Source organism: Thunnus thynnus, chromosome 5 (assembly GCF_963924715.1).
Source record: "Thunnus thynnus chromosome 5, fThuThy2.1, whole genome shotgun sequence".
Taxonomy (NCBI): domain Eukaryota; kingdom Metazoa; phylum Chordata; class Actinopteri; order Scombriformes; family Scombridae; genus Thunnus; species Thunnus thynnus.
In genome coordinates, this window is record NC_089521.1 from 9839929 (window position 1) to 9867856 (window position 27928).

General features: G+C 37.4%; 2 protein-coding genes and 1 long non-coding RNA gene across 5 annotated transcripts; all 3 read left to right on the forward strand.

Annotated features, from left to right (window-relative positions):
- The first annotated feature begins 1050 nt into the window (after positions 1-1050).
- ndufa9a (NADH:ubiquinone oxidoreductase subunit A9a) lies at positions 1051-8356 on the forward strand. Of its 2 annotated transcripts, none has more exons than XM_067589088.1 (11): positions 1051-1183; positions 3391-3564; positions 4456-4553; positions 4656-4747; positions 5162-5303; positions 5485-5587; positions 6127-6197; positions 6827-6903; positions 7211-7306; positions 7886-7952; positions 8096-8356. In XM_067589088.1, the coding sequence occupies exons 1-11, from the start codon at positions 1129-1131 to the stop codon at positions 8264-8266; spliced, it is 1146 nt and encodes a 381-aa protein (XP_067445189.1). In that variant the 5' UTR covers positions 1051-1128; the 3' UTR covers positions 8267-8356. The 2 variants fall into 2 exon arrangements, with proteins under 2 accessions (XP_067445189.1, XP_067445188.1); XM_067589087.1 differs by having other exon boundaries at positions 1061-1183; positions 3388-3564.
- A 649-nt stretch (positions 8357-9005) lies between these two features.
- On the forward strand, positions 9006-27876 carry LOC137182712 (probable polypeptide N-acetylgalactosaminyltransferase 8). 2 transcript variants are annotated; one of them, XM_067589090.1, is made up of 11 exons: positions 9006-9419; positions 20456-20777; positions 20909-21075; positions 22129-22315; positions 22767-22964; positions 23117-23231; positions 24457-24642; positions 24843-24980; positions 25140-25232; positions 25340-25510; positions 25750-27876. In XM_067589090.1, the coding sequence occupies exons 1-11, from the start codon at positions 9242-9244 to the stop codon at positions 25867-25869; spliced, it is 1875 nt and encodes a 624-aa protein (XP_067445191.1). In that variant the 5' UTR covers positions 9006-9241; the 3' UTR covers positions 25870-27876. The 2 variants fall into 2 exon arrangements, with proteins under 2 accessions (XP_067445191.1, XP_067445190.1); XM_067589089.1 differs by lacking the exon at positions 9006-9419 and adding an exon at positions 17696-18296.
- Positions 9976-11199, forward strand: LOC137182713 (uncharacterized). Its single transcript, XR_010928365.1, has 2 exons — positions 9976-10633; positions 11010-11199. It is a non-coding gene; the product is annotated as an uncharacterized lncRNA (long non-coding RNA).
- Positions 27877-27928: the final 52 nt, after the last annotated feature.

A 27928-nucleotide genomic window follows, 5' to 3' on the forward strand; every position in this document is an offset into this window, starting at 1 on the left:
TTTGGATTTGACCTTAAGACACAAAGTGAGGTGTATAATCAAAGCTTGAAAAGTTGGTAAAAGTGTGGATGAGTAGATAACGCAGTGTGTGTGTTCAGATCACTTGTTGACTTGGAAAACATGCCTGCATTAATGAACTCATCACATGTTCCAATAATATTTGTACCGTGCCGTATGATAAACAATAGGCCTATCAGACCTTCCATATTCTGAATGTTGCTCAGACTTGTTGTCTATTCAACATTTTTGAGTCATTTTGAGTGTTAAATTGTATTTAAATGACAATGACAATTTTTGTATGTTTAGAAAAATGTATTTGAACTCTATAAATCTTATTTTAAAGGACAGGTTCACAACTTTTCAAGTCTGTCTTACAGTCTAACAGTCAGGTTCTCAAATGCACACTGAAATAGGTTTTTCTTGCTGCAATCATTCCTCATGTTCATACTGGCCATTAGAAGATCCTTTCATAATGCACTTACAATGTGAAGCTACAGATATGCTCCCTAGCGGACACGTATATGGACAGCTGCCAAAATCCACAGGCCTTCCTCTGTGCAGAAATGTATTTAAAAGTTTATCTGAAGCTAATATGAAGCTTCAGCTGTCCAAATTAGCCAAATCAAGTAGATATCTTTCAACATTACAGTCTTTTTAGTCCCATAGTCCCTCTTTTTGTAACTTACTTCCACTGCAGCTCAACAGGGAAACACTGTCTGAGGAAACACAGAGGGAATTTGATGCTAAAAAGACTGTAAACGTGGCAGAAATCCACTTGATGTGATTAACTCAGACTGCTGAAACTTCATATAACCTTCAGATAAACTTTTAAATTGCATTTTTGAACAAAATGACTGTGTGGACACACTGGATTTTGGCCTCCATCACTTACATTGAAAACACATTTGAAGGAGAACTTTTAATAGCCAGTATGAACAGGAGGAATGATTACAGTGAGGAAAACCTCTTTCACTGTTCATATAGACATCTGACTGTTGTTTAAAGACACGCTTGAAAAAATGTGAAACTATCCCTTTATTTGTGCTACGCTACACTGCACGTCCGGTCCAGAGTAGCACTATCGAGAATTCGTCATTTTGGCCCACACGGCTTGCCGTAGACAGAAAGATGGCGACCGTCGCGCTGGTTAGCCGTCCTGCGAGTGTCCTTCCAAAGATTTCCAGTGAGTAACGTTAAGATAGTAGTCAGTAGATATACACATGTATTTCTTAGATTGTTGTATTATGAATGCAGTTCTTTACACCTATGCCATACTAACACAGTTTAGACCACACACTCGGGTTGAATGACCTTGCTAACAGCTAACGTTAGCTACTAGCAGGGACTATAGCGTTAGCTAGCCATTAGCTCACATTTGAAGCTTTGAATAATTCTAGTATCAGATTTCTAACTATTGTAGCTGATGACTAAATACCTACATCATATTGTGGATCAATAAATCAATGATATTAGGTTATGGTAATCAGAGTCATTGTGTTTTCAAGTGCGTGACGTGACGTCTGTTGTTGAGACTCAGTTCAGTCAGTGTTTTTATAAACAGTCTTGCTGACATTAACATTAACGACACGACAGGTTTTAACTCTGGAAATGTAACAACAGTTTTAGGTGTCTGGTTTAAATATGAGTCGGACAGCAGCAATGTAGTTAGTTCCTGCTTGCAGTAAGGTTTAAAGGAAACGTTACAGGCAACCATCTAGCCTTTTGAAACACTCTTGATGCACAAAAGTGGAAATACAGTAAATCACAATTTAAGCAAAGCAATGATTATATAGAAGTAGTGGCATAAAATACTACAGTATAATACTCAATGTCACGTTGTTAACATTATTTATTGATCTACAGTTTTGTTAGAAATTTTATTAGGCCTATATCAGGATAAACCCCTTGAGATCTATCATCTCGTTTTCAAGGAATCCCAAACAAACACAAAACAAATGGAAAATAAGACAGTACAAGATACAGTAATACATAACACAACAATGACAAAAGAAACAAGAAACTAAAAAACAAAAACAGAAGAGTTAGGCTACAACCTTAGTCTAGACACAATCAAAAAGAAAAAATCAATCTACAAAGGAACAGTGACAATATTACTGAAAATATAGGCCATTTGTTTTATGATAAGAGAACAAAACATTTTAATAAGCCAAATGATGACAGACAATATTTGCAGGTAACTTATTCCAATCAGAAGGAGCCTGAAACATAACAGCTTTTCTACCAACTTCCTTAGATACAGAGGAGACCATAAAGAGGATCTGATCAGAGTGTCTTAGCCGGTATGAACAGGAGGAATGATTACAGCGAGGAAAATTTCTTTCATTGTTCATTTGGGTACCTGACTGTTGTTTTAAGACGGATATGAAAAATTGTGAATCTCTCCCCTGAGGTCATTGTGAAAGCTGCAGTTTGGGGTACTGTTGCAGGATATCTTGAAAAGTCTCTAATTTTTTGAATTTAATTCCCTCAAAAGAGGCTTTTGAGGGTATCAAAAGTCTTTAATTCCATTTACAAAGGTTTTGAATATTGTTTCTTGCCTGCTGTGGTTGCAGGCTGTCTGGAGACCTTAAACATCCATAAACTTCAAGTGAGACTGGTGCAACAGTGGATTGTTCATGCAGGAAGCTGTTTAATTCCTTTTTGTTGTGTTTCAGTCAGCATCATCAGACCTGTAGCAAATACTGTCGCTACTGTAGCTACAGTCGCCAGGAAGCTTGTCCACTCACAACGGATATGTGCTAATTTTAGCAAGTCATGTTAATTAAATATTACTATAAATAATTCTTATATAGTTGGGAAGTACTGACAAAAATGTGATATAAATGTCACATACACATATATAAACATGTATAAATGAACACAAGGAATAATTATATGTCCTGACTGGTTGTCTGTCACTGGTTCTCCATCTTTGAGCAATATAATTGTGAAATAGGTATTTAAGTGCATTCTTTATGGTATTAAATAGGTCTTAAAAGCATTAAATTTAATTTGATGAACAGTGTAGAACCTGTGTGCTGAATTATATTGCATTATACTGAGAGGTGTTAACAATAAGGGTCACTACATTAGGGCTGCAACTAGCAATTACTTTCAGTATCAATCAATCTGATGATTATTTCCCCAATTAATTGTTTGCAGTTTCCTAGAGCCCAAAGTGATGTCATCAGATATCTTGTTTTGTCCAATCAACAATTTAAAACTTAAAATATTCAGTTTACTACAACATTATGACATGGAAAAGCAGCAAATTTTCACATTTGAGAACCTTAAACAAAAGATTGTTCTAATACCTAATAAACTGGCAACTGAGTCTATCGCACTTTTAATGCTGACTAACCACTACCTGTGTTCCTCTCTTCTCAGAAGGCACCTGCTCCCCTGCTGTATTGTCAGCTGCCTCAGTCGCCACAGGCCAGCAGAGGAAGCTGCACCATGCTGTCATCCCCAGAGGAAAGGGAGGACGCTCCTCTTCCAGTGGAATAGCAGCCACTGTGTTTGGTGCCACCGGTTTCCTGGGTCGATATGTGGTCAATAGGCTGGGTGAGTTGAAAAATAAAACATATGTACTGATGTTACACGCACACTAATACTTCCTGTATGTGCAGCATGCTTGTGTATTTTTTTGATGAGCTGGTGCATGTAAACCTCGCATCTTGAGGGGAGTTCCATCAACGCAGCTAATTCAAGCCAGGCTTTTTCAAGTAAGCGCGGTTTGAATTAAGGTCGACTTTCACTTAAGGCTCAAGCTGTTCCACTAACACAGTTCAGCCTTGTCTAGTCAACGTTAACTCTAACCAGGCTTGAATAAGATTGCATTGTGCGCATGCACAGAGTACAAAAGCAGCCCAGAACAGTCCATTGTCAACAAGACAGAAGGGAAAACTAGAGCAGTGTTCTTCTCAGCAGCAGAACAAACCCGGCTGATGAAACTTTAGGAAGAATGTAAAGGAGTTATCACCAAAAAGGGCAATACTGCTGCAATTAACAAGGTGAGGGAGATAGCTTTGCAAAAAAATTGCTGACAGGTTAAATGCGCAAGTTATACAACCCTACTTGTGTGGGCAGTGATGGCCTAAAGGTTAGACAAGCGAGCTTGTGATCGGAAGGTTGTCAGTCAAATCCCCTGGACCAGCAGGGTGAATGTGGGTGGCGAAAGTGAAAAGATAAATTGGGTTCAATTACTTCAGTTTATTTATACATTTATTTATGTTGGGATTATGTTGTTTGAAGTGGTCGGGACAATTGGATCAATTACTGCAATGTCAACTTGTTCAGATGTATTCTTGGTAAAAGTTAACATTTTAATGAATTACTGCTATCAATTTTTAAGTTATAAAACAATTCCCCCAAAACTTGACTCGTGATTGCTCCTTTGTAAGATAGTGACACAAAAATATGATTGCATGTGTTTTTTTTACTGATGGTTTGCAGGTCGGATTGGATCTCAGATTGTAATCCCTCACCGCTGTGATCAGTATGACATCATGTACTTCAGGCCCATGGGTGATCTTGGACAAATCATTTTTATGGTAAGATGCAGAAATGTTGCAACACTCATGGATGGTGGAATGTTTAATCTGCTTCCCCTTAAAGCCTTAAATGAACTGTAAATGTGTTTGATCTTGTTGCAGGAGTGGGACCCCAGGAACAAAGACTCCATCAAACAGGCTTTGGAGCACTCCAACGTCGTCATCAACCTGGTGGGCAGAGAGTGGGAGACGAGGTATACATGTAGACTGGAAAATATTTTTTAAAGCATCTGAATTAATTGTTGTTTAGATGAAATAAAATTGTAATCCTCTTCCACTATGTCACATAATATGTACAAGAATCATTATGTTGTCATGGTCACATGTGACTTTGAGTAGTGAGGTGTATTCACAATAAAAAATCATACACTGGTGCCCTTTACAAGAGAATAATTGACATTGGAACGCCTTAGTGTTTTAATTTTTACACTTATGAATGAGGAAATTGCTGACAATTGGAAAAGAAACATATTAGTTTGCTTTATTAGCAGATTTGCGTCACTGGCTTTATCATGTTTATGTAGGTGCGTGCGGGAGGAATGTTGGATCAGCCTTTAAATTGTAAGCAAGCATTCACATGTAAGCATTCTTCCTCTTATTGTGTACAGGAACTATCGCTTTGAGGATGTCTTCGTCACCATCCCTCAGCAGATTGCCAAGGCAGCTAGAGAGGCCGGCATCACAAAGTTCGTCCACATGTCTCACCTCAACGCTGACATACGCAGCCCGTCCAAATACCTGAGGAACAAGGTAGTGTGCTGTTATTCTACATACTGCACAATCAAAATCACAGTCAAAATAGTGTATTGCGTCAATATGTCTATCAGCTCTGTAGTGCATGTACTTTGTAAAGCCTGTGTTAGCTATTAATTAAAGGGTAAAGAAGGCGTACGTGTTGTTAATCATTGTGCGCATTGTGTCTCGGCCACAGGCTGTAGGAGAGACAGCAGTGAGAGATGAGTTTCCTGACGCCATCATCATGAAGCCCTCTGAGATATTTGGGAGAGAGGACCGATTCTTCAACTATTACGCAAGTAAGACAGTTGTTTGTTTGTGTGTGTGACGGAGATTGTAAAAGCAGACAGTGATTGATGAGTATTTCTGCACATCAGTCTCCGCCTGATGGTAATGTGACGCCTGTTGGATGCCGTGTATGTTAATGTTCTTGTTTATGTCTGTGGTTTGGTTCCTGTACATTCAGTGCTCTGCCTTGGATGCTCCGACTTCAACTGTGCCGCATATTAACTGCGTTGACATCTCCTTATTAATTAAGCCTGAGCAGAGCAGTTTTTTTTTTTTTCTTGTGACAACTAAATGCTCAACCATTTTAAAAACAGTCCTTTTTTAGTTCTAACTCTAATAATAACTCTGAATATGTAGCATGTTTGCAGAGTTTTATCCCTGTTTTTTTCAATACTGTAGCTCTTTTTCAGCGGTAGCCATAAAGTATCAAATTTTAACACATTTAGTGGAATCGATGTTGTGTGACTAGTTTTGGTGTACAGAGGCGCTGCAGAGGAGGCTGCCATCCCATATTGTGTTGCAGTGAAAATTACTTTTACACATTTTTCAGACATGCGCTGGTTCGGCAATGCCATTCCACTTATTGGCCTGGGGAAGAAGACGGTGAAGCAGCCTGTTCATGTAAGTTTGTTGAAATTATAAGTTAACATTTCTCTTGGCAATGAACTCAAAATGACAGAAATCATTGCTCAAATTATGACAGGAATGCAACCGGCAGTACTAACATTCTGTTACTTTGTGAGGTTTTTCACATTTATAATTGTATATAATGCAACCACCCTTGCTGGTACAACTAAAACTGATCACTAAGCAGCTCAACAGGTTTATTTCAGTGTTGGACACCTAACTTAAGCTCACTTTGGCATTTGATAAAGAGGATAGGAATGTTGCAGGAACTCAAATAACAAGTACAGTGCCATAGTTTTTTGGCCCGTCTGCAAAAAAAAACAGTTGTTACCAGTCCTAAAACTTGTTTAATTACTTGAGATTCATAGTTCAGTTTTGTGACAGTATTCAAGTCATGAGGACTCTTTCAACCAATACTGCACGATTACAATCTATTTTGTAATAAACTGATCATATAACTAATATATAATATATATATATATTATATATATAATATATACTATTCTAAAACCGTGTCCTGTCTTGTCAAAGTCTAAAAGAAACAAAACAAGTCCCACAAAATCATTGAATATCAAACAATCCCACCTTAATTGTTTATTTTTTTGTTTTGTTTTTTCCCTTAGGTGGTGGATGTGGCCAAGGCCATCATCAACGCTGTCAGAGACCCTGATGCTAATGGAAAGACATACGCACTAGTTGGGTAGGTAACCAGTAAACCTATCCCTGGACATTCAGCAAATAGTCACAAAGAAAGTTACAGACATTGACAGCTATCTGGACACTTAAAGTACAAATAATTAAACAAGATTTTCCTCTCCCTGCTCCTTTTCAGTCATAGAATGTGTACAAGGAAATTGAATTGTATTTTGTTCATGAATCACATCTTTTTCTGGAACTGACGTTGACATGAGCTGAACAATAAATGAAATTTAATTTCTGTACCGATTGACAATAGTGAGGACTTTCCTTAATAGATTGTTTTTGTCCTGTTTTCTGCTGTTGTCTAGTCCCAACCGTTACCTCCTTCACGACCTGGTGGAGTACGTCTACGGAGTGGCACACAGACCATTTGTGCCCTACCCCCTGCCCCGCCCACTGTACCAGTAAGTGCCTCATAAATGTTGAACATTTGCCAGGAACCAGTCACCTCAAGAAAGACTCAAGAATTCAATGACATTAAAGGCATGTTGTAAAACAGCAAAGGAGGCGGTTGACAGATTGTGAGGTGTTATTATGGAATACAAAAGTACAAGACATAAAGTACAAGACAGAATACAAACCTGTATAACCTCAAGTTATTTTTTAAAATTAATGGATCAACATCAGGACCTGCTGTTTCAGTCCAACCTGTGTGGCAAGGAAAGTACTGTAGTAGGTGCAGCAGTTCCGTAGTATTGTCTCTTCATTCAATTCTTCGTAGAGGTGAAATATGCCTCATAGCTATAAGTCTTTTTGTATATGATGCTACAATATAAGCACACACACTTGAAATATTCCCCTACAGAGCCACTAGAGAGTACCTTTTAAGTTAAACACAAGAAATAACCATATACCCTTGACGACTGTATTAGTGGGAATACATTGAGTCCCCACTTTGCTCTAATCATGGCAATGTATGGTCTCTTAGGCGCAATGCTGATGTACCACTGAACAGTCATGTGACATTTCTGTTTTCTTTTCAGCCTTGCTGCTCAGTTTTTTGCAATGAACCCATTTGAGCCCTGGACATCCCCAGACAAAATCGACAGGGTAAGAAAACCAAGATTTTACTATAACTGTAAACTTGTTTTGAGAATTGTACCACCAATAGTGGAGCCTCCACAGCCAACACTTTTTTCTTTTAGATAATTAATAAGAAACTTCTAATTCTGTTCTACACTTCTATTTTCCAGTTTCACACAACAGACATGAAGTACCCAGGGCTTCCTGGTCTGGAGGATCTTGGTATCACTCCTTCCACTGTAGAACAAAAGGCAATTGAGATTCTGCGTCGCCACCGCCGATTCCGTTACCTGGAAACTGAGTTGGATGAGACAAAGCCAGCCAAGACTGTCAACTACTAAACTACCTTATGAGAAATGTCCCAACATCACTTCTAAATGCTTTGTCTTTAACTGTATTCTGTACATAAATAAAGAGTTATCCTCTAAGGATTTTCTTGTATTCAGTGGTTTTCTTACATTAGATGTGACCTTATCATTACAGCGCCTATAAGTGTATCCACCTCATTTTCCATGTTCACCTGGTTGGACACTCTATTCCCGCTACTGCAGTCTGCAGGAGAACTGCCATTTGGTAGAAGATATATTTTCCATCAAGACAACAGCAAACTTTACAACAATGTTAATGTCCTGGAGCGGTCATGTTATTGTGAAGTTCCATAAAGACAGAGGAAAAAATAGTTGATAATTAAGTGTTCAGATGTGTGGGGCTAATAGTGTAGTTTATTAATCTAAAAAGGAAACTGCAGTGTTACAGTGACTTAGTCTCACAAATAACTAAATTAAATTAGGTAGGTAAGAACAATACAATTAAACAGCCAAATTAAATACAATAGACTAAATAGAAAAAAACAAGACTAGACTACAAATAGATGGTTATACAATGATTGTGCCAGTAACATACTGAACTTCAGTAGTGCTATTAATAAAAACTTTCATAAAAAAAAAAAAAACAGTAATCGACACCAAAGATACCCTAGTAAATAAGTTGCACTAAGTACTGGAGTGTACTTTGTACCTTCTATTATATTACCTTGATAGAGTCAAATGAGTCCACCCTTCCACCCTCAAGTCAGTAAGGTAGTACTACCTGTTGTTTCCTTTAAAAGCAGTGTGCTGACTGCTCCTGCGTCTGCCTTATTAAATCATGCTATTTATTAGATTTTTAACAGACTTAAACAACTGTCAATAGAAAGACTAAATTAATCTAAGTAAGATAAGATTGCTTTATTGTACAGCTGTAAAGTCTGTGGAGAGAAGAGTTGCCGGCTCACAGGACAGAATGACATTGATTTGATCCTTCGTGAGAAAACCACAATGAGGACATACTACATGCGAAGAGCTGGAATAATTGGAGCGCTTTTAATCTTAACATACATCATCACCTACATGATTGCGATTCTGAAAACAGACAGTTTTTTTTCACAAGGACCCACAGGTGAAGATGTTGTGAGAAGGAAACTGGACAAGATTGAACAGATCCTATACAAGCTGGGTAAGTACCAGTTCAGAAGAAAACTTCAAAAGTTCTGGCTTACAGTGGATTTGAAATGAAGTAAACCTAATTATATTAACTTGAGTAGATAATTGTACAGTACAACACTTTCATTTCAATGCCTGCACAGGTGCTTTAGCTACAATTACAGTTGCTGAGCTTAAATGAATGAGAGCCACATTGTTAATCCAGTGCAAATGACATTAAAATGTAAATAAATTGAACATCTTTGCCAACTAGGTTTTACAACAGCGGCTGTATTGATCATTGTGGGTGGAATTTATAGTTCACCGCATAGCTTTGATTTACAGTTTGATGAGTAATCACAGACCAGGTCACCTCATTCACCTTTTTGATGTATGAGACAAGAGATTACTGAGTTTCCCAGACTGACTAGTTCAGCTCTCTAGAAATGCTTTATTTCCTCAGCACATTGTGTAATACTGTGGCTCGGTTTTTCAATTACTGTTCAAATTTATCCTCTTTAACTACATGCTAAATCAGAACAAGACATATTTTATCACTTATCAGCTTCTTGCACTTTTGATTCTTCTCATTATCATTAATAGTCCATATATTTTAGATACAAATGAACTATCTTTTGACAAACTTTTCTCCCTTCACTAAAACAACTACAACATGCAGTGAGATTCCTCAGAAAAAGAAGCAATACCACAAAGTAGTATCAAAAGCAAAAGGACTTTTCATTCAGAATGGCTCTTTAACCCAAAGTTTTGCAAGCTGTTGCAAAAAGTCTTCCAGATAATTTTAAACTTACAGAATTTTGCAAATTTCAAGCAGACTTGATTTTTTTTAAATCGGATATACAAACTAAATGTGTACATCACAAATTCAAAGCTCCATCACTGTCTTTATGAACAGTTTAATGTTTATTAATTTAGAAGGGTAAAAAAACACATGCGTCAGAGGTGCCTGGTTATACTGTCCATTACAGACATTAATGGACACCTGCCAGCCATCAGAACTGAGAATTCTCTGTGTGTATGGGATAAACTCCACCGGTGTTCAGTCTTAACGCAAAAGTTAAAAGACACGAATATAAGCGATATCACACTGGGCGGATCGAGGTGAAATTGTTTTTACGAGTGTTTCAATTTGAGTGAAACGTGCGCATATCCTGAGGCTTTTCGACTCTGCTTAACAAGAAAAGAAGAGAAACCGAGGAAAAACACAGAAAAAAACTGGAGTTTCTGGTAAGTTTTAAAATCTGTCAGAGACACGGTCATGTGTATTGCTAGTTAGCCACCATCAATGTCTATATAATTAGTACATTTTGTTTCATAATGAAAGATTGTAAAATAACACATGGCCAACATGTGCTTCATGTTCAAACACACTTTGAGAATGTAAGTCTGTAATGGACAAGGAGATAAGACTAAGTGGCAAGATGTTGTATGCTACATTTGATTTTACTGAGAAAACAAGTGCTAGAAGAGTAAGTGACATTGATTAGCTTTTGATAGTTGCCAAACAGATTTATACTTCTACCAGGAAATTCTCTGAATAACATGTTTAATCATTTCCTTTTCCAACCTCACTCTGTCATTTTATGAACACAATCCACCAAAGCAATGTTGATAGACCAAAAGACTTCCACCAATGAAGAAAAGATTGTGGCGCCAAAGTTGTATCCAGACTCCTTCCTGTTTGCCATGTGGGGTGATGACTTGTCAGAAGAGGAGCAGAAGGAGGCTGAAGCTTCAAACTGAATTTCATATACTTTTTTACTAATTGATACAAACTTGAAATAAAATAAAAATAGCCATGCCTTGAGTGCTGTTTGAGTTTGTCGATTGCAGTTATTGCTCTGACTGCCCTTGAAAATATTTTATTCCAACAGTGCTCAGTTTAACTGATTGGGCAACACAACACATATTTCTACACACTGTGTCACAGATGAACTGTCTATACAGTTCAACGACAGATCTGGTGAGAGGTTCAAATCCTTTTTATAGTAAATAATAATGATAATGATAATAGGCAAGCGGCTGGCAGATTTGCTTCACTCACTAGCTGAAAAAATAATGGTATCTATTGAGTGACTGGAAAAATGTGTCACCAGCCATTTGGCCGGTGGACATAAAAGATAACTTTGCAGCCTTACTACAAGTTCAAATAACAATTTTGTTGATTTCTATGATTCACTATGACTACACACGCCTTTTCGGTGTGTGAGTTGGGATCCTGCACAAGATAAGGTGGTAACCATAATGGATAGATATTTGTGATCCAATGTGCAAAATGCAAATACAAGTCTGACCACACTGATACAGTGCCAGTCAAAATTTTGGACACACCTTGCCATTCTCTTGAATGAGTAAGTGTGTCCAAACATTTGACTGGTACTGTATGTGCACAGGGCTCAGAAACACCTCTGTAGACATCTTTGGACTAATGGACATCTTTCTCTTCAGCTTCTGTAAGTTTAGTAATAAATTCTTGAATCCTTAGGTAACAGTGGGCAGTTCTCAAAACGCACGTAGGAGTGATTTAAGTACATTCGTGGCATTCATCACTTTTCTCATACATAGAATTTTCTCTTAGGTATAGACGATATTTGCGAGTGATCCAGACCTGTCATACATGTCATGAATAGATCATCTCTGCCTTTCTTGACTGAGGACAAACACTTGTTTGACTTGCAGTTATAATGCCCTAATCTGAATGAATTTGGAATTTAACTATGATACCAAAATTAACAAAAATTTAATAATACTGTAAGTAAAACAAAATAAATGCAAAATGTATATTCTATTTACCATATTTTCACCATCATGGCTGCCAATTTGTTTAAAAGGTTTGTAGATTTTATGATTTTTATGGCCATAAATTAGCACACCAACTTCTACATTTGCAACTCCAGTATCATCTTGTGTTTCAGCTGACAGTGTAACATCACTTCCTCTAATATCTCTGTGACTGCCACATGACCGCCTCCCATCATGGACCACTTTGCTTTAGAAAGATGTTTTTTTAGCATCTAACTCATTCCCTCTTTATTTCTGTCACAGTGCAAAGCTGTTCTGATGGCATGTTAGCTGGATTCATATTCTCTAATTGTTTCAGGTCTCCTTCTGTCACTCCTAGTTCAGGCAGTAAAGAGAGTTTGTTGAATCCCACGTAGGATTTTCTTATTTTTATCTTATTGCTTTGTGCAAGAACAAATATAAGAGAAAAATAAGAAAACATGCATACATGAGGCCCAATCAGTGCACTGTGGAAAGAACCCACACCCATTTCCAACAAATGTGTCTAGTCAAGTCCTATTTCTATTACCTTTATTTCATCAGATTAACAATATGTTGTGCTGTTCTTTGTGGCATCATGTTGTGCAACATAGCCTATGTAAGTCACAGGTGACACATCAATGAACAATGTGTCATACTGAAGTAACTATCCAGACTTCCAAAGAACAGACACCTATGTGGGTGCAACTTTGAGCAGAGTCTCTTTCTGTCTTTTGTACTTAACTGGTAATGGATTGTGAGCTTATAAATAATTGATAGGAACTGAAAAAGACTGAAACTAAAAATCAAATAACAAATAGTCTTGACGTCATATGAACAAAATTATGTAAAAAGGTGTAAATGCTTTTATGATCAGATTCATTCATTTCCTACCTGTGCCTCAGCAGGAAATAGTCTGCATCTAACCTGTAACATACAGGAAAGAAATAACATATAATCTATATGGCATTTTTGTTAATACAACACAGTAACTCACTGTAAATATGTATTAGTCATAATTATTATTCATTACCTTTTTTGTGGAGTTGATGCAAGTAGCCACTTGCCAACCAGTTTACTCAATGCATGTGCAGAAACAATTACTATAATAGAATACATTAATCCCAGCATTCATTTTCAATACCTACTTACAGTATCTTGTTCAGGGTTACTGGCGGACTGGATCTTATCTGATCTGATGTATGCTGGATACATCAGATCACAGCAGAGAAAACAGATCACCTGACCAGAGTCAGGCAAACACATTCACACTTAGAATTGAAGACAATTTAAGTCTACAATTTGAACTGCTTGTCATCATAATAGGATAAGATAATAGTTCCCTACTTAAGTAAAACTTTGAAAGCAAGACTTAAACATTGGGGCATTTTTCCATTGTGGTATTGATCATACTACAGTTTTTCTCAATTGTTTAGTTGGATTGTCAGAAACAATGGTGCCAGTTGACACCAGGGAACACAAACACCAAAATGTTTTTCAGTTTACAAAGCGGCAAAAGCAAAATTGTGCTATGTTTTCAAAACCTTTTCAATCAATGGTGGTATATCCATGTCCTCAGTGAGTGTGACCTGAACTGAAAGTTTCCATTGCCACATTTTTTTCAGCTATGCTACCAGCAGTATTAAATGTATTGGCATAAAATTCTGTAGATATTCTTGGTCCCCAGAGGATGAAACAGCAGGCTGATGTATACACCACCCTGACATCTGCTATACCCCCTACACATGCCAGTACGACCCTTATCCTTAGTCCTGCATTTTGCAGGTGCCAATGCAACAACCATGGGTTGTTGTCTGGGTGTCTCACTAACATTCCTTATCTCCTGCTTGTTGGTTAATTAATCTATGTTTGATCAGTGAAGTTATCTGAAGTGTGACTTAGTTTGCTCTAAGCCTATCAGATTTGCAAGAGTATTGAGATTTGTTTTTGACAAATCTGTAAATGTGTACACTGATCTGTAAATGCGCACATAAATCTGTAAATGTGCAGACCGATGTGTAAAAAAGGACAAGAGAAGCACACACTCATAACTCAGATTCAATGTTTTAATTTTTACACTCTGTAGATCAATGTTTCAACACATCTTAGCTTCTTCAGGGTTTTTGAGTCATGAAAATAACCAAGCTAACAACAGCAAATGTCAAATTGTGTAAACCAACCATGTGGCAGGAACTGGCTAGTTAATCATTGAAAATATTTTTTATGGTTCATACAAAATTCATGCAAGAGATCTCAACCAATGATAAAGTACCATAAAATGTGTGGTGGAGTATGTGTAGAGAGTGTTGTATGTGCTTGTATTTTGGACACACCTTGCCATTCTCTGTATGTATTTTACAAGATGGCTGATGTCAGATCAACAATAATCATAGCTGGCTGGAAATGTGCTATGCAGCCTACAGAAAGTGTCATAGTGGAACACAATGTTCAATATGTGATTGTCACAGCAAAACCATTTTTAGTGAACTTTTGTAAGCAAACATTATACATTCCTGCCTATTTACCAAAATGCTTAATGTATGATAGTCCACTTTCTCTCTCTGTGACTCAGTTGTTATTTCTGTATTGATGAATTAAACACCTTCACGTTGTACCTTAAAACCATTCAACGCACACCCACTCTTTGATTATCCCTTATTTAACACACATTTCTTTGAACTTGGTGTGCATTTATCATCACAGGTCTTTTTATGTTGTAATGAAACACTATAACAGGCTAAATGCTGCTTCACAGTTCTCTCAGTGGTCCCTTTCAGGGGTCTATTCCAGATGGTTTAACAAACTCTGAGCCTCACTCTGAACTATGAGTTGATGAACCTGAGATGGCAAGATTGATGAGATTTTTGGTTCCAGAACAACTGATCAGAGTTCAATCAACTCAGAGTATGTTCACTCTGAGCTAAGCTTGTGTGTGGTAAAAGAAAAAACCCACTATCAATGGAGCTCTGAAACTACGATTCACCATGGCAACAGGTTAATAAAAGGCAGAGCCTCCATACTAATCCATAACCTGAGTCAGAGCGGGGAAAAGGGTCAATAATGAAACACAACGAACTTAGTGAAGAACAGCTGATCAGTGTTTGTTCAATCAACTCTGAGCATGTTGACTCTGAGTTCAGTGTGTGTGTGTGGTGAATGAAAAAAGCCATCAGCAATGGAGCTCCGATATTACAATTCGCCATAGCAACAAGTAAATAAAAGCCAGAGTCTCCAATTTAATCCAGTGACGGTAGGAACATGAATGAGTGTGGGCAGAGTGTGAACATTGATCTTAGGTAGCAGTGACAGAACGTGAGTCAATAAGTTAACGCAATAAAGTTTTATTGAGTGTTGTCCATTAATTCATAATTTACCAGACTTGAATAGTGGATCATAAAGTGGCGGAAGCTTACTGTGTATAATATTTTTATGTACAAATACAAAAATAAGGTGGGGACATATATGTACATTTTAGCATATATGGATTCAGCTATAATCTGACAGGGACACAACACAGGGCAGCGACTGAGGATGAAAAATATAGTTGAAGATTAAAAAGATATAGAGAGATAAATCAGATAATAGATATGTTACAAAGAGACATGATTGTAAGCTCACAGTCTGTACCAGCAATAATGAGTTTGGGGATTTGCAGTTGAAAAGGCATCGAGGTTCAAACTAAGAGTAAATGTTTAGACGTCTATTTGGATCTTGGCTCAACAGCATTCAGTGACTTTATTTCAACAACTGAGAGTAAATGTACTAAATTTAAAAGTCCAATAGATGACATTCCAAGGTTCTCTGTTCTGTGTTTTGGTAGCTGTTCTAGCTGTGCGTGCATGTTAGTGTATGTGAGTCCTTCCTGTCTGTTTCCAACATTATGGCCGGGTAACAAACTTTCTTAATTACTGGTGGTAGTGTGACATCTAATGGGCCTGAATGTCATATATTGCATCTTTAAACATCTTCACTGAATTTTAACACTAATTTTCAAACTACATTTAGTTTGCAGTCTGCAGGTGAACCACTACAGAAATATTAATAACCTCCAGATAGGAATGTTCCATGAGTGTGACCAATCACATCATGAGACATATGAGGTGATTATATGTCTTAATCTTTTTTTTTATTTAAGATGACCATATTACAAACATGTCCCCTCCAAGACCAACAAGCTGCTGTAACAACCTGCAGAGGTTTGATTCTGAGCTGAGAGTGAATTCACACTGTGTAATATTTGAATGTCAGTACCCAAATCAATGTTCAAAGAAATGATTGATGTGCATAAAAGGAGTAACGTTGTTTAGTTGGTTTAGGACTCAGTGTGAGTAAACATTCTGCAGGTTTTTCTTCTTGTTCCTACAGTTGAATGTTTGAGTTTCACTGTGCAGAATGATGTATGTGCAGAGTTTGACACTAGAAGTTTCTCTGTGCTCATTGAAAATCATATTTTAAGGGATAGCCTATGAGCAGGATTTGTGACAACACAAATAAATTGGAGCCAGTTCTGGTCCAATATTCAACTTAAACAAGTGTGATGTGGAAACTTGAAGCCTCCAGTGCACAAACGCTGAAAATGGACTTTACAGTGAAGTAGGAAACATCTTGGGTCCAGCAGTTAAACTTATGACATGAAATATATTTACATATATAAACACTGGGATTTTTAATGAAGAGAAGGAGTACATGCTATTTAAAGGATTTTAACAAGATATTTGAACTGCTTTTATGGAAAAAACCATATCACACTATTAATCGAAGTATTTTACGTCTGATGGGAATCTTTAACACGTAGACAAACATTCTTCAGTTTTCTTGTCAATAGACTGAGGTCATCACTTCTGCAAAACTTAACTAGCTTTTCTGCATTCTTAAGAGGTTAATGCTAGCTAACGTAGCTGTCTATTCTTTTAGCTAACGTTTGCCCGGCTAAAAAGCTAGCAGACACCTATTTGATGGTATTAGCAAGCTTAAACCTTCTGAAATTATGTTAACAAGCATTAGATAGATGAGAAGCTGCCATCTGCCTGTTGCTTCTCCCTGGTCCAGTCTGAACCAGTCTGAACAAAAAAAGAAAAACAATTCATGCCCAAGAAACTGGGATTATATCACCCCTTCATCAATTTTACATTGTTGCAACGTAGGTTTTCATCACACAATAATACTACAGAACTCTCAACAGACGATGCTTCATGGAGCCTGATCAACCATCTTGGGCAGACATCGCAGCAATGTATAGACCTATGTGCTTATAAAGTTTGAACATTTGCGTTTTTTAGGGAAATATCTCCACAGCTGTTGGATTTATTGCCATGAAATGTGGTTCAGAGGTTCATGTTCCACTTAAGATGAATTTAATTGGTGGTCCCCCGACTCACTTACAATAACATTTAGCACAAAGGACAAGTGCCTAAGCCTCATGGAGCCACTTGCATATAAATTCCCGTGAAATTTTGAGCATTTACTGTGCATGTTAAACAAATGTGACCTATTACTTTGTTTAAGCATGTATCTAAGCACCTGGAAGACACTCAATGGTGTTTCCCGAACGATATTGTTCAGGAAAAAAGGGTCCTCTGACTGGCTTTCAATTGGGAGGAAAACAACACATGAAAATAAAGTACCTGACTGTTTATTTAACGCATGATCTGTGTCACATACTTTCTGCTTGAGATTTGTCCTCCTGTGCCCTTATGCGGTGGGGCATGGTATGTAGGTGTCATCCTGATGTCAGCCCATTAATTAGAAACACCTGCGCCTCACATGGACCTGCAGCAGGGGAAGGGCAGGTCTCACACACCTTGCGGGGTTCTAACCTTCTATCACAAAATACCGTCATGTTTTTTTTTTCTCCAACTGTCTGTTTGAACCCGTCAGTCTAGTAATCTCAGTTTGCCTCGCTGCGTGCGTGTGTGTCATCTGAGATTTGACTGTCTCGCTGGAGGGGTCAGGATGAGGGCAGTGTGGGTAAAGCGGCCGGTCCTCATCTTGGGAGTTATTGGGGCCTTCCTCTACATGGGCATGTTTCTGAAGAGTGGATATGAGCGCACAATGGACACTGACACAGAGTCGGACACACGGCGCATAAGCAGGAGTTTATCTGACCTGAAGGCGAGCATCAGTGATCTCCGTGAGTCCAGGCGATGATTAATCTGCTACTGTGTTTTTTCTTTTACTGCAAAACACAATGAGGAAGTGGGAAGAAAATTAGGCTCAATTTGGCTTAACTTCACAGTGGAATAATTGTTAGTTCACTACACCTCAAACACCTGAAAGGTATTTTAAGCTTAAATCGTTTGTATGATTGAAAATGACGACTAATGAAGAGAATATTAGATTTGTAATTTATTCATTCAGAGAGGGAATATGCTTGGAGTGTTGTGGTTTTATAAATGGTTTTTAATGGGAGGTTATCTCTTTTGAGGAAAGGATTCAAACAGTTATTATACGAAACAAGCCCTCTTTATAAGGTTTGTATATATTTACTTCACTATTTTATATTGTTTATTGTGTTCATGGTTAAATTCTCCTAATTCTAGAGACGCTGACCTTGTAGCGTTTTCTTCCTTTGAGTATAATGCAGTAACCTTGAACTATCAGCCACCATTGTTCACTGTAACAATCTACAGATTGCAAAAACTGTCTCTCTACTTTTTTATGTTGAGTTGTCTGAATTTTTCACATGCATTGACGCTAAATATGATAGTTCCATTTTAATTGGTGATTTTAATATAGATGTTGATAATAAGACAGATAACAAAGTCAAGGATTTATTATATATACTGTATTAGAGTGGATTTTAAACAGCATTAATGAGCCAACTCATAACCAAGGTCACAATTTGGCCCCGGTAATTTCATAGGGGTTGAACATGAATGGTTCTTCTGTTGTTGACTTGGCTCTCTGAAACCACCACTTTTTTTTTTCTTTTAATAACTTTTATTGTACACTGCCAACTTCTATAGAGCAAGTGGTAAAAAAACAAGGTATCTTACTCCTGAAGTGAATTTTTGAGTCAATTTACTTAACACTCCTTAACTCCTTAAAATTGAGATCACATACCCAGTCATATCTATATCTATTTAATAATATATAACCAAAAAATGAAAGAAAAAAAATCACTTTCTTTGCATTCCAATAAATTCCAATAATTACAATAAAATTCAATCATGTTTTTCTCCTGTGAAACAAATGACATGTGCTTACACAGGCTTGAACCAACCAATTTCAACCAATAATATCATGACATCTACCCATTAATCAAACTTCAACTTTTAGCAGCACAGAGCTAAGATTAATTATGACAAGCCCACTTTTCAACATTTACATCAAACCTGTCTGTCCTGTTTCTCTTGGAAATGCATCATGATACGGAAGTTAGATCTCAAAATGCAGTTTCATCTGGATTTAATGCATTCAACAATAAGTTGGCTACAGCCCTTGATGCTGTTGCACTACTTAAAATGAGAAAAATGGATGTAAGAGCAGCTGGAAGTGTTGAAATCTTTAAACTTAAAACCGACTTCTTCACCTGGCTTTTGATTAAGAATGATTTATAGACATTATTTACTTTATTGACTTATTTTATTGTATTTATGTTGTAAAATTTTATTCTATATTATTATATATATAATATAGAATAAAATAAATTCTATATTATATTCTTTATAATAATATTAATAAAAATTCATATTATATATTTTTATCCCTCATCAATTTCATTTGTCTTTGTTTTGTCTTTTTAATCTATTTTATCTAGTTTTTTAATCTATTTCTTATTTCACTTTATTTTACTTCTATTACTGTTGTTATAACTTTTAATTACATTTTCATCATTTTTATTTTCTTGCTTGCATTGGTCCGAAATTATTTTTTGTTTTCGTCTTTTTTGTTGTTTTTACAGTCTACACTTCTGTCGTATCAGCTTATCAGCCATCTGTGAAACACTTTGAACACTAACCTATATGAAAGGTGCTATACAAATAAAGTTTGATTGATTGATTAATGTTTTTTTTTTTCATTTGCTCTTTTTTAACACATTTTCTTTATCTAGTCTGTCACTTGAGCTGCTATAACACCTAATTTATAATAATCAAAAAAATCCATCAATCAAGAGAAAAAGAATATTAAATTTGAGGAAAATGCTTTCTTTGATTGAGAAAACTGGTAAATAACATTACATGTAGCCAGAAATGCATTCAACTACAAGTTAATACTTTTCATGTATGATCATGCCTCTGTCTCATTTTTCTCTCTTCGTGTCACCCTTAATCTTTCAAATTTGTCAAGATGATGCACTCCGAGCTTTTGAGAAAAAGCAGGATGCCATGCAGAAAATGCTCGAAGAGGGCAAAGTCGAACTACCACCAGTCAAAAAGCAGCCAGAGCAGGAAGAGCAACCCAGAGAACAGATCCAGGACAAGGAGACCCCTGCTCAGAAAAAGTCCCATAAATTGTTCCCTGACTCTGCCCTGTTCAGGGAGTGGGGGGAAAATCTGTCTGAAGATGACCAAAGAGAGGCACAGGCCTTGTTTGAGAATTATGGATACAACGTTTTTCTCAGCGACCGCCTTCCTCTAGATCGAACTCTTCCAGATACCAGGGATCCAAGGTACATCTTTCTGTCTGTTCATCATTTGTTAGTCCTTTCATTCCACTTTCACTCTTCACTCTTTCAAGAGCTAAAGCATTTGCACAACATCCTGATGCAAAAGACAACTGAGATATTCTGTTTCTGAACAGGTGTTTGACAAAGAATTATCCAAAGGACCTACCGAGTCTTGGAGTAGTGCTGATCTACCTGAATGAGGCCCTGTCTGTCATCAAAAGAGCCCTGCGCAGCATCATCGACCGCACCCCACAAAACCTGCTGAAGGAGATAATATTGGTGGATGACAATAGCTCTAATGGTTGGTTGGTTACAAAGAGATAAGATTTTGATGATAAACACTCCTATATAATCTCCAGGTGCTCCAGATGATTAATGATGATTAATCATTAATGATTAGTTGCTTAATTAATGATGATTAATTTTGTCAGCTTAATTTGCAGCTTGAAAGCAATTGTTCGACATTTTGCAAAATACGTTTATTCACATTCTTGCCAAGATTTGCATGAGAGAATCGATACTGTTGTAAGGCTACAGCCAGTAACTGGTTATCTTAGCTTAGATTAAGACTGGAAACAGCTAGCCCAGCTCTGTCCAAAGGTGAAAAAGTCTGTCTGCCAGCACTTCTAAAGTTCACTAATTAACACGCTATATTTGGTTTGTTTAATCCACATAAAAAATGTAGTGTAAAAACGTCAATTTGTGGTTTTACAGAAGTTTATATGCTGGACTATGTCTTGGATGGCACAGTGACTTCCTGAAGTCTCCACTCGTTGCCTGGCAACCTACAGTGACAACAAGAATTCAGAAAGTCATTGCTCACAGCCAAGAAATCTTCTGCACATAATCCTTAGTATCACCTTAAATTGACATTTTTACATTACAGGGTTTTGTACTCATTTAGCAAATGAGATATGTGTTTATTGGTGATTTAGAGGTGCTGGTAGGTGGGTTTTGTTACCTTTAGACAGAGCCAGGCTAACTAAGGCTATGCTAAGCGAAGCTAACTGGTTGCTGGTGGTAGTAATACAAATGTGAGAGTGGTATCGATCTACTCATCTAACTCTCAGCAAGAAAGTGAATAAGCGTATTTCACAAAATGTCAAACTGTTGATCTAAAGGCACATAAAACCCTGTACAATGTACTACAATGGCACTGCATTAGTATTCTCAAAGCTTTAAATAGTGATGGTGTGGCGCTGGATTGGTTTTGCATTCCGGTTACCAGAAAAGAAAAAAAAAACGTCACTGGTATCATCTCCTCTAAAGGCACCATAGTATACGCTGTAACTGTTGAGCCTGTTTGGCCCCAATCTCAAAATATGTGCCCCCACATTTTTTTCTGTCAAATCAGAGAACCTGAAGGGAGACCTTGACCTGTACGTGAAGTCGCTTGAGCAGGAGAACCCAAGTCTTCGTATCACAAGAGTGAGGCATACCGAGCAGCTAGGGCTTGCTTATGCCAGGGCTTCTGGGATGAGGGCTGCCACTGCCGACGTTGTGGCCATCCTGGACGCACACATTGAAGTCCATGATATGTGGTAAGAATATGGAAAAAATAAATGTTTTCTGTCTGCTACATCATAGTTTCTCACCCACCCAACAAATTATTTGCCAGCTCCGTATCTGTATAGAACATTTCTTATTCTCAAGCTTCCTCCACCTTTCAAATTCTGCACCAGTGTTCACTTAAGGTTGTATAAAAATGAAACTGAGATTATGAGACATTAAAGCATACAAAACAAAAATTGGCTCGGTCCGCTCTACCTGTTTAAGAAGCCTAATCTCAGTAGTTATTGATCCAACCATGGCGTGACTGGCACTTGTGCACAACAAATTCCAGCTGCCATTCATAACTTATGGACATTTTGTGCAGAGAGACAGAGGAATATGAAAACCAGCAGCAACCAGAAAAGGAAAATCCTTTCGTGTGAAGCTTTAAATGAAGAAAATGAATGTGAAAACAGCCTCTCCTTCCTTCCCCTCATGCAGGGCTGAACCCCTTCTGACACAGATCAAAGCTGACCGAACGGTGGTGGTGTCTCCTGTGTTTGACAGAGTCAACTTCGATGACCTCAAGGTTATTCAGTACCAACCCGCAGCACATGCCTTCGACTGGGCTTTGTGGTGCATGTATGAAGGTTTTACACCTGAGTATTACGAGCTCAATGACGCCTCACTGCCTGGGAAGTAAGTGAGATTGATCAGTCTTGTTTTCTAGTATATCACATCTTATCAATCGTATCTTGGATAATCGGGCATAATCGTATCTTGGATAATCGGGCAATGGTGATGTAATATATATAAGTGGTACAGTAGTAACTATTCATCTTTCACTACAGGAGTCCATCCGTCATGGGGATCCTTGTTGCTGACAGGAAGTTTCTTGAAGAAATTGGAGGCCTTGATGTTGGAATGAAAGTCTACGGTGGAGAAAATGTTGAGCTGGGAATTCGTGTGAGTAAACCATACCAATTTAATACCAAATCCTACACCTGATTCACACAGGCCCAGGTCAAATTGCAGCAAGAAGGAGTACAGATCCTGGTTTCAGTACAATTACCCCTGCCACTTTGTAAAATGAACAGGGTAATTATACCGTTTACTTACAGTCATTGAGACACAGGATAAAATTATTTCTGCTGTAATAACTTTCCAGAGTTGTAAAATCCTGCCTCGTAGTATTATTAAGAGCTCTGCAGCGAATGGGATCTTATAAGTGAGTTCTTTAATTAGTAACTCTACTTACAAGCAAGTTAGTTCTTTCTGGCAGCTAAATCCAAAACAAGCACACAATTGACCAGTTTTAACTTATCATTCTGCCTCTTTCTCTCACTTTAATGTATATGTTAAATGTTCAATTTGTGAGTGCCATTCATAATATGCTGTAGCATATCACTTGGATATTTACATTATGAGACAAAGAGGGATATGATATTTACTGTACACATAGTCTTATTCATAGTGTAAACATACTCTTAGTGCTTTGATAAAGGATAAAAAAGGGTTCATATACAGAGAGCTCGCTAGTCTGTCCTCTGTTAACCCTAACCCTAACCCTGAGCTGCAAGAGCGGTTTGAAAGCCATACTACCAAAAAAACATGTAAGGGATGTTTTGCCTCACTTACACTATATCATGTCTTATCCATTACTCTGCAGTTGGTGCGATGACGTAAAGAGGTGGGGTGGGGGGTTGCATCAATAAATGTGATGCTACAGCCAGCAGCAGGTTAGCTTAGCTTAGCATACAGACTAGAAACCAAGAGAAACGGCTAGCCTGGCTCAGTCCAAAGGTAATAAAATCTGTCTGCAAGCACCTCTAATGCTCACTAACACTTTAAATCCATTTTCTTCTATCCTTAGAAATGTTAAGTGTAAAAACAACACATTTCAGTTTCCAAATCCATTGCCTGGCCACTTTAATATCATTATCATTAAACTTTTTTAAAAGATAAAGTAATAGCTGGGACAGCAGTAGGGGCCCTCTAGGGAGAGATACCAACATTGTGTTATATGTGTATATGGAGTAGCGGCACTGCCCAGATTGTAAACATCTATGTAGCTCTTCTTTACTTTTTGTTTTTACTCATGATATATTTACAGTTATCAATGCTGATTGGTCAATTTTTTTGTTTTTGAGCAGTATTTATGCTAAAAGTGTGATTATTTTTGCTCATATAGGTGTGGACATGTGGAGGGAGTGTTGAAGTAGTTCCATGCTCCAAGATTGCCCACATCGAGAGGTCCCACAAGCCCTACCTACCTGACCTGAGCCCTGCTATGAAGAGAAATGCCCTAAGGGTAGCAGAAGTCTGGATGGATGAATACAAACACAACATCAACTTGGCTTGGAACTTGCCATTTGAGGTACTTTAAAATGTGGTTAAGAAGTGCAAATGCCACCCTCTTTATGGCATACTGCATACCTCTATACACAGGATGCAAGAGGAACAGTCCAAGTGTTTAAACCACCTCATCACAATTAAAAGCTTTAAAAAAATATTTTCCACTTAACTGAAGGTTAAGTATTTTGAAATCTGCCAATAATAATACACAATTCTCTGCAGGATCACGGAATTGACATTGGAAATATCACTGAGAGGAAAAATCTCAGAGAAAGGTTGAACTGTAAACCTTTCAAATGGTACCTGGAAAATGTGTATCCCAAGTTGGATCCCTGGGACAACCTTCTTGCCTATGGAGGAGTGAGTTCAGTTGTATCTATTGCTTAGTATGTGTGGTGGAGGCAGTATTGCAGGGTGTGGGCCACATGTGGTGTCACATTCATTTGTGCATTTTCATGAATCACTCCTGTCACAGTGTTACATTTTTACTGACAAAATGATCACCTCCCCCACTTACAGATGAAGAATCTTGATGCTGACATGTGTTTGGACCAAGGCCCGGTGCCAGGTCACACACCCATCGCCTACAATTGCTACTACTATGGACCTCAAGTAAGTGAAGCAGCTAAATGTAGCTGTCAAGATACACCATTAAATGTTACCAGTGGTACAAGTGATAATCAGAAAACTTATCAACTCCTTGCTTTTTCTCTTTTTAGTTCACATATTACCGTGAAAACGGTGAGTTCTACATCGGCGGCATTAAGTCCCACAAGTACAATGACAACCGGTGTTTAACTGACACGGGCAGCAAAGAAACTGAGCCTGGTCTTTTCAACTGCAAAGAGGCTATGCAGAAAGGAATGGGCATTTACTGGGACTTCACTCAGGTACTACATGAAAACTGTTATTAAAACAAGCATATGAAAGTTGGGAGAGTGATGTGGCAAAGGGAATTTAAATTTCAGTAAGATGGATAGTGAAGTCAGTGTGTCTCTGAAATTAGAGGGTGGAGGAGTTTATGGTGACTAGTAATTTAAAGCAGAAAATATGGACTGTGGTTGTCTGAATATTGTGCTGCCATACTGTACATCAGCATTCCTGACACTTATTCTTTCTTTTTTTCTAGGGCAAAGAACTGAAGAACAGACAAACAAAAAGATGTCTGGAAATTATAAAAGGAGAACTTTTAATACAGGAATGCTCCGGCCAAAGATGGGAAATCCAAAACATAATCAAAGCCCTTTAAAGTGTGTGCGTGGCCAATGAGAAGCACACATCTCCGCTCATAGGTCAGTGGGTATTAACGCCTGAAAGAAAGTCAGTGAAATTTGACTCCTATAATTCTTTAAATGTACTCCATTTGGGATGGAAAAAGTGAATTATTGATGTGGTAAATCTTTGGGAAAACATAGGAACATTTACTGGATTTTGGAAGAAGTTTGAAATGACTGCTTAGTTTAAGTCACTTTGAAGAAACGATGAATGCTATCCAAGAATTACTTAGAAGCCCAAACTAATGCGTTACAGTTTCTTAATCTTTTGGTTCAAGGAACTGTCAACAATTCCAAAAGACAAGATCATACAAAACTGAGAGAATTGAGAAAATCTCACATTTTTGGTCAAATGCTTTAATGTTTCAAGATCCAAATTTACAACTGATTAAATTTGTGTTTTCTGTGCTGATCAGTTTAAATGTATAAAAGGGCAACATTCAAGGTTTGATTGTCATACAACATGAGAGTAACAATTATAATTTTAATATAAACTTCCCCAAAGACTAGACGACTGCTACTCTTAATCCAGGCCAGTGATACTTTAATGAGTTATCTCACAAATTTACATCCAGCGAACTTGGTTGAACTCGTCAGACTTGGTTACCCTGGATACAAAGACTCCAGTTTTGAAGCAGAGGAAACGTGAGTGGAGTTGATGCTGAGATGAGCAGTCATAGCTCTGGTTGGTGATATGCAAGCCGGTGTTACCAACAGATTATGCCTATACTGCAAGTAAAAGGTAGAAAAAAAAGAGCATAACTGGGACCATATTTGCATACCGGACAGGCTGCCCACCACCGCACAACTCACAAATGCAAGTTAATACATTTTAAAATAATTTTTATGCAATACTTTTGGTACTGTTGGGTGAATATTGGGTTTGAAAATCTAAATATTTTTAGTAATCTATTCCTAAATTATTTTACCGTGCATTATCATTGGTTATAGAAGTTGCTTCGGTGCAGAGAAAGGCATGCACAAATCATAAGGTGAAGGAGTAAATTAAATCAGGGCCAATGAAGGTTAAAAAAAGTGGATTTAGAAAAGAATGAAAGAGTTCATATATGAGTTGAAACAGCAGCACATATGCTTGAACTGCCTGAAAAGAATTTACTGGATTATGAGCTGTGCAGAACTGGAATAACCAAGCTGCCGTCTAGAAAGACTCCTTTGTGGATGAGGGGCAAGTTTAAATCTACTCTACTACAGAATGTGATCATTAAAGATTTCTGAATTTGATTGTTCACATTAGATGATATTTTTTTAAACACCACTGTTTTAACAGGCGTAGTATGGTAATCCTGAGAACTGTAGTGTCACCTTGTTCAAATTTATATGAACTTAATTGTCAATTTAGCACTGTCATTTAGGTTTGAAGATATTTGTGTTGTGTCATTATTTTTGTTATGACAAGATATCCAGTGACTGACAGATCATTGTTGTTCAGTTGAATAACGTTTTGTTGTTAAAAAAAAAACAAAAACAAAACAAAAAAAACTCAATTGTACTAAGTATTTAACTTGGTGGTTATATAACATGCATTGAGGAATGTTATGTTTTGTCTTTTTTGTTGTCTTTTGTGTTGAATATTGAGTTTGAGAATCTACACCATTTTGAAATTATCATTTCTCTTGAAAATGTCTCAATAGAAAAAAAAGAGTGTGTAGTGAGTATTTAATTATTTTCAGTGTGAAAGGATCTTGGTGTCGGAAGACTAAAATAACCTCATAGCCTTTACCCCTCATGCAGAGTGTTGACACCTCTAGTGTCAAGAAAGGGAATAGACATGAGAGGATTGGTTCATGGATTTACAGATCATGAGGGTTTGCACTGTATTTATATTTTCAGCACTGCTTTGTGGAGGCCAAAACAATTTTGTGTTGGTGTAGTGAAACAAAGGCCTGTTTTAAATATTTTTCAAATGTTGAACATTGTTTTTTTAAAATGTATTTGGAAATAAAAATGGATTTATAAAACTGGTTGATGTGTGATTTTTTTTCTATACTTGAGTGAAGTTCTAGCCTAGTATAA